Raw genomic sequence first — 15,575 nt, 5'->3', positions numbered from 1 at the left:
GAGGGAAGGGCATGGTACGAGGGAGGAGGCGCACCGCAGCAGCTGAGCTGTGAAGAAGCTAATGGGCTCTCATCCCCTTCCCACGCCCACCGCGTGTTTTCTGATGGGCACTCAAGCGGCGAGACACATATTGGTTTGGCTACCGGCACAGAACTCCAGCCAGCTTGCTTCAATACTGCCGATTCGGCATCTGTCTGAACTCTGGTTAGCCTGTATGTGACTTTAGGACTGGCAGAGTATGAATCAGTAACCAGCTTCTAATAATGTGAGGGGGTGGTGGTTGATCTCACTCATAGCTGGAACAGCGATAATGAGAGATGAAAGCATGGCTCACAGACAGACAGTGACACTGATAAACTAAGTGGTGTGACGAACAGGGAGCCACCATGAATTATTGTTTGTCTCTGTCAGCAAAGATGGGTAGGCATTAGAGAGGGAAATTCTCTATCACAGGGCAACTGCGAAACCACAGCCTGTCGTATCAGCACATCTGAACAGTTCAGTATGAAGCATCAAAACAGAAAGTATTAAAAACTTCATCAATGACATAAACAGTAAAAAGAGGTTTCTTACATACTATCTCTAAGCCTTCAAGCCGATCAAAAACCTACACAACTGCATGACTAGTTTCATTAATTGTTATGGAACATGTCAGAAATACTGCATAAAAGTGCGTAAAGTATATTCTTTTAACTTGTCACATTGCAGAGTACAAAGTACTACTACCAGTACAACTAAAACTAAGTAAACTAATTCAAATGTGCATAACTTAAGACAGTCTTCTGGCCCTCTGCAGTCAGTCTGGACATTATCCCCTCTAATTTGCGAGAATAAAACCCCAAGCCCCTGATTAGGTGATCCGGGGAAGCCAATTGTTTTGATTGTGCTGTGTGATGTTTGATCTGACGGTGTGGAATGTGGCGACCTTTGATCCAGTGACAACATTCAATTAGATAAGGTTAACTAAATTGACCTCCTCCACCCTTGCTACTCAGCCCAGAACTGGATAAAATGTAAATGCCTTGTATGCCACACAGTGAACCAGGGATTACCACTGTCCACTTTAGCAAACAGTCAGCATGCCCTCTCCCATTCACAGCACATACACAACATTCACTGTGTGTCTGCTATAAAACTAGTGAAAACTACACTAATTACCTTCTCTCTTTTCTTTACTTACTGATGATGAATGAAGAATCTTAAAGGATACAGCTGGCAAAGCACTTTGAGTTTGGGGAAACTGTGTGCTCTTACTCTCTCTGAAGAGCTTAACTTGTAATTACTCATTGTAATAACTCTGCAGTCACATGGGAATTTGAAATGATGGGAGAATATAGGACTTGGGGGGGGGGGACTTGTATTAGGCTCTTCGCTCAATGTCTCACTGACAAACATTAAAAATGAATTGCACCTTAGTGGGAAATGAATCAGGGTGCCCTGGGAATTACATTACGCCCAGTAGCTGACAAGCTAGATGACTATTTTCCAGCTGCTGAGTAACCAAGGGCAAGCATCTCCCCCTACCCCACAATGAGGAAAACAAGAAATGCCGGAAAAGCTATAGAAATGAAATTACTTTAAGTGTCTCAATTTGAGTAGAACATAAACACTCAAAACATTAAATGAGATGCTACTCAAACATCAAAGTGCAGCTAGAGTATGCTGTAGCAAAAGACATATATTGTCACCAATCTAAGCTACATTTTTGACAAGTGAAAGATTTATTAAAATGCTTTGACAATTGGATATAAGGAAAGCCAGGCTTTTAAAAAAATGTTGCAAGGGTCCAGCTCACGTGCCATGAGATGTTTGTTTCAGCTGTTTTGATATTTCAATACGGATGAAAAACTTTTAGCTAACAACCTGAATGAAACCTTAAACTGGATGGGGAAACTTTGAACACATGCATGGCATTTCAAAGTGTACTGCATTAGTGCACAGCCATTAGTTCTTTACAGAGATCATCTTCATGAAATTGATGAGCTAATATTGTTGCCGCTTTCACACAGTGAAAAAAGCTTCTCTCTTTCCCTCTGACCTTCCCTTCCCAGATGACAGCTTTTAGAGGTGAAACAGTGGTGACCCAGAATGACTTCTCTTCAAACTAAAAAGGCTAAATCTTCATGTCTATCTGACTCACTTACACACCACCATGTTGTCTTACACTGACAGCTAGAAAAGCCTGTAGTTGGACCACCGTGTTCCCCTAAGCTGCAGTTAGTACTGGGTTTCTGCAGCTTCAACCCTCAACATCTCTGCTTTATTGCCACCATCTGATAATATGCTGTAAATTAATACATTTTCATTGATTGTTTACATAATGTGTTAATGAATAATAATGAATGCGCTGACACTCCCTGACTCTCCAATTTTCTATTTATATTCCAATGTCTGCTTTGTGTATTCTGTTACTTTACTGTTGCTATGACAAACTTCCCCACAGGGATCATTTCAGTGTCATTTGCTATCATTTATTCTCCAGTCAAAGCAAAAACCCTAAGCTTGGTCCAGTTGGAAGTATGCAACTGAGATAAACTGAATCATTCTCAGGAAGAATGTAAAATGGTCAATGCCAAATGGCCGCATGGGAGCTGTGATATCATGTAAGGGTGGAGGCTAGCCTGAATAGCAGCTTTAGCCACAGTCACACTTCAACCCAACCCCATCTCTAGCCTCAGCCCTTATCCCCTTGTACCCAATCTCTGCCCCTGCCCCTCAGCCTTACACTCCAGCCAGCCTTTAAGCACTGTGAGAGTGGCCTAAGTAGCCCAACACTTCACAGATGAACAGCTCCAGTAATGGGTCATGATTGACCTCAATAACAAGCTCTGAGTGGGTTCCCTTGGGTCTAATCTCCACATTACCTGCTCTGCTTCACACACACTGACTGACGAGACATGATGAGAGCGGCTGCTTGAAGATTAAACAGATTGTTGAGGAAGTTATGAGGTGCTTAAACAAATAAACAAATGGAACAACCTCCTATAGTCTAGTTTCATGCACCTGAATTAAATCTAAAATTCAGTATTGGCTGAACATATAGATATATACAGTACAGGCCAAAAGTTTGGACACACCTTCTCATTCAATGCGTTTTCTTTATTTTCATGACTATTTACATTGTAGATTCTCACTGAAGGCATCAAAACTATGAATGAACACGTGGAGTTATGTACTTAACAAAAAAAGGTGAAATAACTGAAAACATGTTTTATATTCTAGTTTCTTCAAAACAGCCACCCTTTGCTCTGATTACTGCTTTGCACACTCTTGGCATTCTCTCCATGAGCTTCAAGAGGTAGTCACCTGAAATGGTTTCCACTTCACAGGTGTGCCTTATCAGGGTTAATTAGTGGAATTTCTTGCTTTATCAATGGGGTTGGGACCATCAGTTGTGTTGTGCAGAAGTCAGGTTAATACACAGCCGACAGCCCTATTGGACAACTGTTAAAATTCATATTATGGCAAGAACCAATCAGCTAACTAAAGAAAACGAGTGGCCATCATTACTTTAAGAAATGAAGGTCAGTCAGTCCGGAAAATTGCAAAAACTTTAAATGTGTCCCCAAGTGGAGTCGCAAAAACCATCAAGCGCTACAACGAAACTGGCACACATGAGGACCGACCCAGGAAAGGAAGACCAAGAGTCACCTCTGCTTCTGAGGATAAGTTCATCCAAGTCACCAGCCTCAGAAATCGCAAGTTAACAGCAGCTCAGATCAGAGACCAGATGAATGCCACACAGAGTTCTAGCAGCAGACCCATCTCTAGAACAACTGTTAAGAGGAGACTGCGCGAATCAGGCCTTCATGGTCAAATAGCTGCTAGGAAACCACTGCTAAGGAGAGGCAACAAGCAGAAGAGATTTGTTTGGGCCAAGAAACACAAGGAATGGACATTAGACCAGTGGAAATCTGTGCTTTGGTCTGATGAGTCCAAATTTGAGATCTTTGGTTCCAACCGTGTCTTTGTGAGACGAAAAGGTGAACGGATGGATTCCACATGCCTGGTTCCCACTGTGAAGCATGGAGGAGGAGGTGTGATGGTGTGGGGTGTTTTGCTGGTGACACTGTTGGGGATTTATTCAAAATTGAAGGCACACTGAACCAGCATGGCTACCACAGCATCCTGCAGCGACATGCCATCCCATCCGGTTTGCGTTTAGTTGGACGATCATTTATTTTTCAACAGGACAATGACCCCAAACACACCTCCAGGCTGTGTAAGGGCTATTTGACCAAGAAAGAGAGTGATGGAGTGCTGCGGCAGATGACCTGGCCTCCACAGTCACCGGACCTGAACCCAATCGAGATGGTTTGGGGTGAGCTGGACCGCAGAGTGAAGGCAAAGGGGCCAACAAGTGCTAAACACCTCTGGGAACTCCTTCAAGACTGTTGGAAAACCATTTCAGGTGACTACCTCTTGAAGCTCATGGAGAGAATGCCAAGAGTGTGCAAAGCAGTAATCAGAGCAAAGGGTGGCTATTTTGAAGAAACTAGAATATAAAACATGTTTTCAGTTATTTCACCTTTTTTTGTTAAGTACATAACTCCACATGTGTTCATTCATAGTTTTGATGCCTTCAGTGAGAATCTACAATGTAACTAGTCATGAAAATAAAGAAAACGCATTGAATGAGAAGGTGTGTCCAAACTTTTGGCCTGTACTGTATATATATATACAGTATCTCACATAAGTTAGTACACCCCTCCCATTTTTGCAAATATTTCATTATATCTTTTCATGGGACAACACTATAGAAATGACACTTTGATATAACTTAAAGTAGTAAGTGTACAGCTTGTATAGTAGTATAGATTTACCTTCCTCTGAACACAGCCATCAACATCTAAACAGCTGGCAACATAAGTGAGTACACCCCACAGTGAACATGTCCAAACTGTGCCTAAAGTGTCAATATTTTGTGTGCCAACCATTATTATCTAACACTGCCTTAACCCTTTTGGGCATGGAATTCACCAGAGCTCACAGGTTGCTTCAGGAATCCTCTCCCACTCCTCCATGATGACATCATGGAGCAGATGGATGTGAAGACACCTTGCGCTACCCCACCTTCAGCTTGAGGATGCCCCACAGGTGCACAGGTGAGTTTAGGGCCGGATACATACTTGGCCAGTCCATCACCTTTACCTTCAGCTTCTTCAGCAAGTCAGTTGTCATCTACTAGGTGTGTTCTGGGTCATTATCATGTTGGAAAACTGCATTGCAGCTCAGTTTCTGAAGAGGACCGATCATGCTCTGCTTGGAATTCATGTTTCCCTAAATGAACCGAGTTCCCCAGAGCCGGCAGCACTCATGCAGCCCCAAACTAGGGAAACATGAATTCCAAGCAGAGCATGATCGCTCCTCTTCAGCCAGAAACTGCCGCAATGCAGTTTTCCAACATGATAATGACCCAAAACACACCTAGTAGATGACAACTGCCTTGCTGAGGAAGCTGAAGGTAAAGGTGGTGGACTGGCCAAGTATGTATCCAGCCCTAAACTCACCTGTGCACCTGTGGGGCATCCTCAAGCTGAAGGTGGGGTAGCGCAAGGTGTCTTCACATCCATCTGCTCCATGATGTCATCATGGAGGAGTGGGAGAGGATTCCTGAAGCAGCCTGTGAGCTCTGGTGAATTCCATGCCCAAAAGGGTTAAGGCAGTGCTAGATAATAATGGTTGGCACACAAAATATTGACACTTTAGGCACAGTTTGGACATGTTCACTGTGGGGTGTACTCAGTTGCCAGCTGTTTAGATGTTGAGAGGAAGGTAAATCTATACTACTATACAAGCTGTACACTTACTACTTTAAGTTATATCAAAGTGTCATTTCTATAGTGTTGTCCCATGAAAAGATATAATGAAATATTTGCAAAAATGGGAGGGGTGTACTCACTTATGTGAGATGCTGTATACATACATACATACATATATATATATATATATATATATATATATATATATATATATATATATATATACATATATATATGATGTGACCAGCTTTGTAGTTGTTGGGAACTAAATATATATATATATATATATATATAGTTCCCAACAACTACAAAGCTGGTCACATCACTTTCTAACCTAACTAAAGAAACTATATCTTGTGTTTTCTCACAAGGGTGTGAAATAAATGTAATTTTAGTACCATTTTGTCTACTGTAGGTCTATTAGCCAGAGAAAGTTCAGGCCAGCAGCTTAAAGCCATCAAGCTGCTGCCTGAGACAAAGCCAGACTGTTGATTTAACACTCAATGGAGTGAGTGAACACATGCAAAGGAGGGAAAAAGAGCATGATAGATGGACATATGAAAGTACTGCAGGCCTTTGAAAGATTGTAATGGAGGAGGCTACCAAGGGAGATCCCAAAATTCACACCCCATCTACGGTGTCAGTGCAACACATTCAAGGGCTATGGTTTCAGAGAGGAGGCAAAGAGAGCATGTGTGGCAAGTGTTTCTAAGTGTATGCATGCTTGCGCACGTGCATGCATGCATGTGTATGTGTGTTTGTGTGAAATGGTCAGATCAAAGACAGGTGCCGCTTTATTCCCACCTGCTCTCATTAGTCTTTGGGTCTACAGGCCTGGAATACCGAAAGATCGCACCTGTTTCTGACTGCTGTGAACAGGTCTCGTATGATAAACACATACAGAACTGTACATATGTGTCACCATATAGACAAGTCAAGATGCTTACATATCAGGTTAGGTAGATAAATAGACGGACAGATAGACAGATCTCTAGATGAATAGCTAAACAGAAACAATGTATTTTGACACTAATTACCCATGGGAACATACTGTATTACATTTTCCTATAAAAGCTGTAGAGTAATGACATTACAATGTAAATAATGTAAGAGTGGCCTTAATTCTGTATGAACCCTAAAACTAAGAAACATTTTCTTCCCTCTATCTGACTAATATGAACAGTTATTGAGGAGAAAACAGCTTTAATATCTATTAGGGAACTAAATATGTTTAGTATTACCGCGCCCGGGGAATTCTCCAAGGATTAATTCCATGTAGCTTTCATAATTCCCTCCAATATGTTTAAATTAAGATTAAAGATCACTTTGTTCCCCTATTCCCACAGCTCCCATGGTATGGTAAAGAGATCAAAACTGGAGGGCTTTATAGGGAACATCTTTAACATTTGCTCTGCTCTCAGTGTGCTTGATTAAATGTAACATTTTGAGATCCCAGAGTTCTGAGAAAAGCATAAATCATTGTCTCGCAGCTGCTGGCGTGCCTGGGGAAAACACATGCTATCCCTCACTCTCTCTCACTTTTTTGTCTTCTCTATGATCATAAAGCCCACCCGACCCGTTGGTCCCTCCTCCTCTGGTGCAAGTCAGGGTGGTGGAGAGTGGGGGGGGGGGAGAACACCTGCAGGCTGCCGCTCGCCCTGAGGTTCAGCATAAACCCCAGCTCCTCACACGCCCTCTGGCCCTCTACTCCCTCACACAGGCCCCGTCCAGGGCCCCCTTAGTCTTCCCCATCCATCAGCAGTGACAGGCCCAAGACCAAGCCAAGGAGGATAGTTTGTCAGCCAGCCACTGTCCGGGGATCAAAATGATCAAGCTGTCTTTTGAGTAGTGGTGATAATTTACACTCAGTGTAGCACTGCAGGTCATTCTGAATGACATAGCCAAGGATTTCTGGTCCTAGTGATCCTTAAGGCACTGCTCTACTCTGATTAAATTCACAAATAATTTATAGATTTAATACCAGTCAAGGAATACAGGCATCAGTCCCAGTGTGTGCTAGTGAAGGATGACATGTCTCTGGCTCTCAGCTTGGCCCATGTGGAAGACTAACCTGTGCCCTTCTGATCTAGCCTGCCAACCTGGATTGCTGCCTGCTGTGACTTAAAAGCAACTACCTCACCTCCTGAGCTCCTTGAGTCTGACTCCTCATACAGCTGCCTCACTTTCTAAAGTTTTTTGCTCCACTCACTTGTTGTTGTTTTTTTCATGTTATTTAATAATGGCATTGATTTCTCATTATTCATTGTGTCAGAGAGAGCACATGCATGAATCATGTTTGGTTCCTGTAAAAGTAGAGAAAAGGGAAAAGAAAACGGGGAGAATTCTTGGCTATGGTGGTGCTATGCAGCTGCCAAAAATCTTATCGTTGCTGGGTCTATCTGGAACAACCGCTCAATTAGGAGAAATCATCTGGGACTGTCACGTTGTAATGCAAAGGGTTAACGGCAAGATATGAAACTACTATACGCCTTTGGATCCATAAAAGGGGACATTTCAAAGCAAAGCTGCTTAGTTCTTCTGCGTTAAAACCCACGCCTTTAATTGTGTTTAATTTATTAGAATGTTCCAACCTCAACTCTGTTAAATGAAAACACATTTGTCTAGATCTGCAGGAGTTCTACAAGTGTATAGGGACTCCCTCCAACCGCCATCCCAAGCCACCCAACCCAATCTCTTCATTTTCTAAGTAAATTGGAATTTCGTTTTCACTGGTAAACAATTAGACAGAAAACAGATGTCACTGGCCATATTTGAAAGTAACTTATCTCTTTGGTGAATTAACTGTGTATGAAAGCGCGAGAGAGAGATAAAGAGAAAATTAAAACATGTGTCAAAGCTGCCATTAAGATGCTGGACCATGCATTCAGTTATTTATAAACTATTATTACTTCAGTGCCGTGAAAAATAACATTTCCCAACATGTTAAGCTTTTTTTAAAAAAAATATTTCATTCAGACAACTGTGTCATAGAAGGAGGTTAAGAAAAGAGTGCTCTATGAGTGGAGTCTTGCGTGATTGGCTGTTTGTACAGAATTTAGCTGTCTACTAGACCAGATATATTGTATCAGAGGTGACCTCAGAGATTTGAGCCTTCTTGAGCTCTGAAAATGGGAAAATGTAAGACATGGAGGAAATGGCTTCTGGGATGAATTAAAGGATCCATAAGGAAAGTGCTGGCAATTTCCAGAGCCTGTCACATCCTCTAAGACATGAGACAACACAGAGATCACACATACATGACCAGTGGGGAAACACTGAAGGCAAGGCTTCTCTCGACTTATAATCAACTGCAGTCAATCACATACACCCAAACATGAAAATAAGGCGTATGTATGTGAAAGCACTGTGGCATGTGAGTATATATATTCAAACACTTCAGTGACAACACGTTGGTGGCTTAATGTTGATTACCAACATGCTCCCCCTTCCTTAAATAAATATTATGCTTAGAGAATTGGGTGGACAGATCCCACAGCACTGCTGTGCTTTGCGTTGTATCCCTACAAAAACCAGAAGCGACTAATCAAATGAAGAATAGAATATAAAAGTTGATTGTGGCTCATTATATCTTAATGTTTTCAGTATGTCTATGGTGTAAGGAGTTAGCTTTTCTCTTACTCCCCTACCCCAGTCCTACGCTCGATGTATAATGATCACGCTTTAAGAATTTGCTAAATGGAATCAACAGAACCACATGGGACGAATAAAATGTGTTTGATGCCAAGGCCAAGTGCTCCAACAATTCAGAAATGTCATGATCACAAAACGTTGAGCCTCTGAGTTGGTCCTATGGGAGCAAAGGGTGCAGCCCATTTAGAGTGGTGCTACTCCACCTTTCATCTCTGGCTGAATGAGGCGTTGCATCCATCATTCCATTAACACTGCTCTAACAGGCTCCCAGTCACCCTCTGGATGACAGCGGGGACATGGGACATGTGGACTGACCAAAAGCTTTGATGTCAGCCTGACCACCATACAAAACACAGACCTATAAGTAGATACCCCAAAAAAATGCCTGTACGTGCACACACACATACTAACTTTGCCAGCTTTTCCTTCAACAGCATGTTTGACACTACACACACACACACACACACACACACACACACACACACACATACAGAGAGAGAGAGAGAGAGAGAGAGACAGAGAGAGAGGGAGAGGGATAGAGACAGAGAGAAATGTTCCAGTCTGGTGAAATTGTTACTGTCAAGCAATGCTGCTGTCTCTGGCTTTGACTGGATTGACAGGTATACTGCAGATAAAAGAAAGATTTCTGGCAGAAATACTGTGTCTGTGGGTGTGTGTCAGCTTTTCTGCAGCGCTTCGTGTTAAAACAATAAAATGAAAAAACAAGAATGTTAATGTTGAAATTGTTTTTTAACAGTTTGTTATTTGGAAGTTTACCTACCAATGTACTTCCTTTGAATGTCTTGTCAGACTTCTAACAAAGGAACAGACATGTTATGCATGAAGAGCAGAAAGAGTCAGAGACAGAAAGCATGGGTATTCTCCATGTGAGATTAAAAGAAACCAAAAAGGTTAAGAGACAAAAGAGAGATACCTACAGAGTGAGAAAGAAAGAAGGCAAGGCACAAAGAACATTAAACACAGAAGAGTGGAAAAAAAGAGGAGAGTATTGAGGCAGTGATGAGAAGGAGTGCAGGCCTCCACTGCTCCACATCTGCTGGAGATATATCCAGTGCTTCTGGGAGTCAGCCCCCCACCTTCCTTTCACCTTCATCTTCTTTCTCTCTCCCCCTCTTTTTGCTTCCTTTTGGTCTTCTGGTTTGTGTTCAGATCAGGTTTTAATATTCAAAAATATGTACTGTCTTTATGAGCCATTGCTTTGCTGAAATAATATGCTCCCTAAATCAAAGTAATAGTCTAAGGCTGTGCACTAAATAGAATTTACCAGAGTTCCTAAAAATATCTATCTTTGTCTGTGAGGCTGTAAAGGGTGGAACAACCCCTTGTCAGAAATACAAGGTTGCTTTTAAAATCTGCTATTATGTCATTGCAACTTGCGGGAAATTTATTCAGTGACTGTCCTCACATTTATCAAACTGTGAGTTGCCTATGAAATGTAAGCTTTTCCCCTGCCTTACATATTCAATTTATAGCAGTGTCTTGGCACTCTGTTCACTAGCAATGGGACAGTGATTGACTGGGTGACATTCAAACAGCGATGGAACAGAATTCCTGGTTAGGGGTGACCTCCCAAATCCACTGTCTCTAAATCGTACCTATCTTCTTACTTCACTTCACTCTAAGCTACAGCTGTATCTTTTCCTTACAGTCTGAAACCACCTGAGGCCAGCTCTATTTGCATTTCAGCGCTGACATGTTTAAGGCCCAGGGGCCTGATATGATTCAGGTTTGGGGTTTTACGTAAGTCAAGGCCACACGATGAATCTATGCAGCCCTTGTATTAAAAGTGATGTACAGTTGTGACTCTGAAAACAAATCAGAAAATAAATACTGGAGGTGTATTGTCTTACATTGTCACCCCTGGCTACTCCTGTATCTGCTGTTGGGTGGGAGGGTGGTTGTGGGATAACAGCCCAGAGTGTTCTTCAAGAGACTCACCTTTTGTGGGCTTTTAGAGACTTGGGAGCAATTGAAGGCCATGACATAAGAGAGACTGTCAAGCACATGTACTTCCAAAGGTATCAATCTTCCCTGGGAGCCCAGTAGAGCGGCCCAATAGGAGAAGTAGTTGCAGTTGCAGGTGAGGAGGAAAGGTTAGTGATGATATACTAATGTTCATGACCTCATTCACAGAAGGAAGGGGCATTACAGAAGCAAATGTTGCTTGAAAGAACACTGGAGACCATACTGTATAGACAGGGGCATACCTGGCTGCTGCTGTAGACACATGAGATGCACTGGGCTGCAGTCATTAAATATCCAACTTACTAAATCAAGAGCTACAGCACTTAAAGCTTGGGAATCTGAAATGCATTCTTTTGGAGCTACTGAATAATCCCACGCCCCCCTTCTAAACACACATGTATACACCCACACACTCTCACACTGACACCAGAAATATAATCAGTGGTGTAAGGATGCAATCAAAAACTGCAACCTGACATCAGTGCAGCCTTCAACAGCAATCCTCGAGTGGTTAGCTGTTGTTAGTCAGCTCAGCCCAGCGCTGACAGAGACTAACTGCTGTTTAGAGAACTCATGCTGCCTGTAAAGAGACCCCGAGTTGCCAACCCTGCCTCAAGGATACTGGAGTGGAAAACACTTATCGGCTTTACTAAACAAATAACTGAAAGGGGGCATTGCGTGACATTATGGGAGGAAGGAAAATATGACGACCTAAACAAACTGAGACTCTTGCATTAGATCACCAATAATTGAGATGGAATATGGACTACCAGTGCCTGTCACAAATCCAAACACCACAACCACGACCGGAAAATGAGCTAAAGAACTGATATATCAATGCAGGATGGTGATTTCAAAAATATACAGGCTGAGTACGAAATTTTACCAGAGTAATGTACAGTGTTAAATGGAGAGGAGAGGAGAGGTAGAGGAGAGGAAAGGGAAGAGGAAGAGGAAAAGGAGAGGAGAGGAGAGGAGAGGAGAGGAGAGGAGAGGAGAGGACAGGACAGGACAGGACAGGACAGGACAGGACAGGAGAGGACAGCATAGGATACTGTAAGACTTGCAACATTTCAAAAGCTTCTACCTGAGTTCCTGCAATCATCTTCCTGCTGAGGGACCTGAACGGAAAACGCCAGCAGATCAGGAGCCAGCAGAGATTCGGGCTTGCGAATCTCATTGAGCCAGCGGCTCATATGGAGTTCTTTGGTGTCAGATGGGCCCTGAATCAGAGGAACCAGCTTCTCCTTAACCCCCTCTCCTGAACCTTAGAAACAAAGTTAAAGGTTGTTTCATATACTACCAATTCTCCAGTGACCAAAAACATTTAAACTCATTCATATTCACAGATAAAATTTGTGACTTGAGTTAAAGAGGTTTTCAAGCTGAAATGTAGAAAATTAGGTGGTGAAACTAAATACAGATTACTGACTTACGTAGTCTGCAACAGCCATTTTCTGTACCTGTACATTGTGTTTTAGACTAACATGAGGTAACAAAATAATGCACAAAATATTGAAGACACTTTTTAACAGTGCGTCAATCAGCAGTTTGGGTAAAAGAGACAACCAAAAGACACCATATCATGTCAAAACTGCAGGTGATATCTAAGGGGGAAACACTAGAAATAATATTGGAGTGTTGCAGAGACAGACCTGGATAACATAAAACATGACAGACAAAATTAATTGACATAAGGAACAGCTGTCACAAGGAAACACTGACTAACAGTAATATGATGGACATGTTTAGTAAACTGGGGGTTGACAAAAAAGTTACTTCTTATGTGTTCATTATTTTATGTATCCCTTATAGATGTTAATTTTGAAATAAGAAAATTAATTGCACATGCATTCCTTTTTTCACGTCTATATTGACAGCTGCAATAGATCTTATAATCTGCCTGACATCATGTGTGCAGTTTGACCTTATGAACTCTGTGCTATGACACTAGCTCCAATAACATCCTTGCCATCAAAGACATGGCCAGAACCCAATGACAGCGCCCCAAGAGAAAAACAGCAATTGAATCACACAGCTGGAAGGAAGTCAAGATAAAGATTGAGCGGGAGAAAAAGAGGGACAGAGACACAGTCAAGTGTGTTAAAATATAAGTTAAAGAAAGTAAAAGAAGAGTCTAGTCGGTCTCACTCTCTCCCTCCTACACAGGCAGTAAAGTTTTAACAGGGCACAGCTGCACACACCTGGGGTCCTGGCGCACACTTTTACAGCTCCCACGGTTCCCGAGGCACATTTCACCGTCGCACGGCTGCAGAACTTCAGCTCCACGTTTTGGACCGAGCCCTCGAGAGTCGGTGACGGGCCCGGAGACTTCACACCTAATAAAAAAGAAAACAAAGTGAAAATGAAGTGCAGTCCAGCAGGTTTAAACACCGCTGCCGTGGCTTCGTTAAACACTTGATTGGCCTTTAATTGGTCTTGACCCCTTTCTTTCCCTCTCTGTCTCCCCCAAAGTTCTGAGAAACCAGGTGCTCTAATACACAGATATCTCCAACACCAGGCAGAGTGTGTTGCGCCTAACTGGGAACTGGCAGGGATACTGGCAGTGCCTTCTGTTTCCAAGGTTAACCTGTTGGTAAATATGTATGATAAATATGTCAAACAATAACACATTTAAGCTATAAATGTTTGTTAAAACCTAAGTTAATGTCCCCCAAAGCTACAATCTAGTATAGTTTACTATACACTATAATGTATGATACCCCTTTATCAGCACCTGACATCTATGCCTACTAAACACAAGAAGACTGAAAGACTCTGAAAAGACTCAAATCTGACACACACTCACAGACCGTAAGATTTTGCAAAGACCGGTTTTCTTGCAGGGGTAGCTATTTGCAAGACTACAACTAGATTCCTTTTAAGATTATTTCCCATCCTGCTCCTGGTGGCAAATAACACGCCAAAATCCCTTTACGAAATACTGCATCTTACATGTCTGCAAAAACACATAACTCTAGAAACACAAGATAAAAGGTGTCACATGTCGACAGTATTCTTTTCAAATCTGCATCAATATAATCTAGAAAGATGAATTGTATTTACATACAATTTTGGATTTTGTTGCCCCAAGTCCCTACCAGCTTCTATTGGTTAGCTGTACTATTTTAGTGGGAGGAGACCATGGGAATATAAGGAAAAAGTTTGGATTTCAGGATAAAATAAATGTCTGTTGGTGGATCAGATACATGCTGAATTTAGAAAATCCGGCACCAGCATTAGTTTTTCTAAAACCTGTGCCAGTCTGCGGCATTTTTTTTTATTATTTTTTTTACTATTATTTAATGTTTTATTTTTACATCTGTGAGTACAAGCTGAAAAGGTCTGAAAATTTATAAGGGGTACATTTTATCTGTATTTTTATCCCTCTGGATTGAGAAACCTTCCTGTGAAAACATTTACAGTACACTGATGGGATTTTAGTACACTACAGCACAGTCCCAACATCACAGCCATACTGTTTTTAAAAAGTGCCCAGGAAGGATATTAAAAGAGATAAAAACCCTTAAATTGCAAGTGCTTGTTCTAAATGTTTTACAATTGCCCAGTAAATCTACTGAGTTGAATGACTTGAACATTTTAAGTTAAATAACAGGGACTATTAGGAGTATGAGTAATAGGCTAATATAAAGGATATATCTTTCCAAAACAATATCCAATACAGTCACGCTGGTATCCAGCTTAGTGTCAGCTCCAACTCACCTAACACCAGCATTACATCACAGGAGCCTCAAGTGCTCTTCACTCTATGATTATTTCTCTTAATGGCAGCATAGTGTGGAAGAACCTTCTGTCTGCCATCTTTCCAAAATGAAACTGTTTACACTGTGGGAAGGAGTGGGGGGGATTACACACTCGCCATTATGATATGTCAATGTTATTTCTATGGTGAGAGGCTATTTCAAACACATAACAAGAGGAGGAGGGAAAAATAGCTGGATGGCTAAAAGATACTGTAGTGTTTAGGGAGTTTTGCGCCAAACCGCCTGTTGAGAGAGAAGAGGAGGATCCATCCATCACATGCTACATTCTTCCAGTGAGCTGGAACTGTCCGAGGGAGTCACATTAAATTCTTACATCACCTGTTCCAATAAGGCTTTACTTCTCAGAATAATCCCCTCTTACAGTGATAGCACTTCATTTCCTACAAGTGTC

General features: G+C 41.8%; 1 protein-coding gene across 6 annotated transcripts in view; it reads right to left on the bottom strand.

The window, feature by feature from the left end:
* LOC125892761 (intermembrane lipid transfer protein VPS13B-like) overlaps positions 1-15,575 on the bottom strand; it is a 360,799-nt gene that overhangs the window by 239,608 nt on the left and 105,616 nt on the right. For all 6 annotated transcript variants that reach the window (XM_049582970.1, XM_049582966.1, XM_049582968.1 and 3 more), the window contains exons 18-19: positions 13,604-13,738; positions 12,487-12,666 (exon numbers count right to left, since the gene is read on the bottom strand). In XM_049582970.1, the coding sequence (XP_049438927.1) occupies positions 12,487-12,666; positions 13,604-13,738 (315 nt within the window). The remainder of the gene's footprint in view (positions 1-12,486; positions 12,667-13,603; positions 13,739-15,575) is intronic.

Source organism: Epinephelus fuscoguttatus, linkage group LG8 (assembly GCF_011397635.1).
Source record: "Epinephelus fuscoguttatus linkage group LG8, E.fuscoguttatus.final_Chr_v1".
In the NCBI taxonomy this organism is placed as follows: Eukaryota; Metazoa; Chordata; class Actinopteri; order Perciformes; family Serranidae; genus Epinephelus; species Epinephelus fuscoguttatus.
Note: the sequence above shows the minus strand (reverse complement) of the source record. Positions and strands in the feature narration are given on the sequence as shown.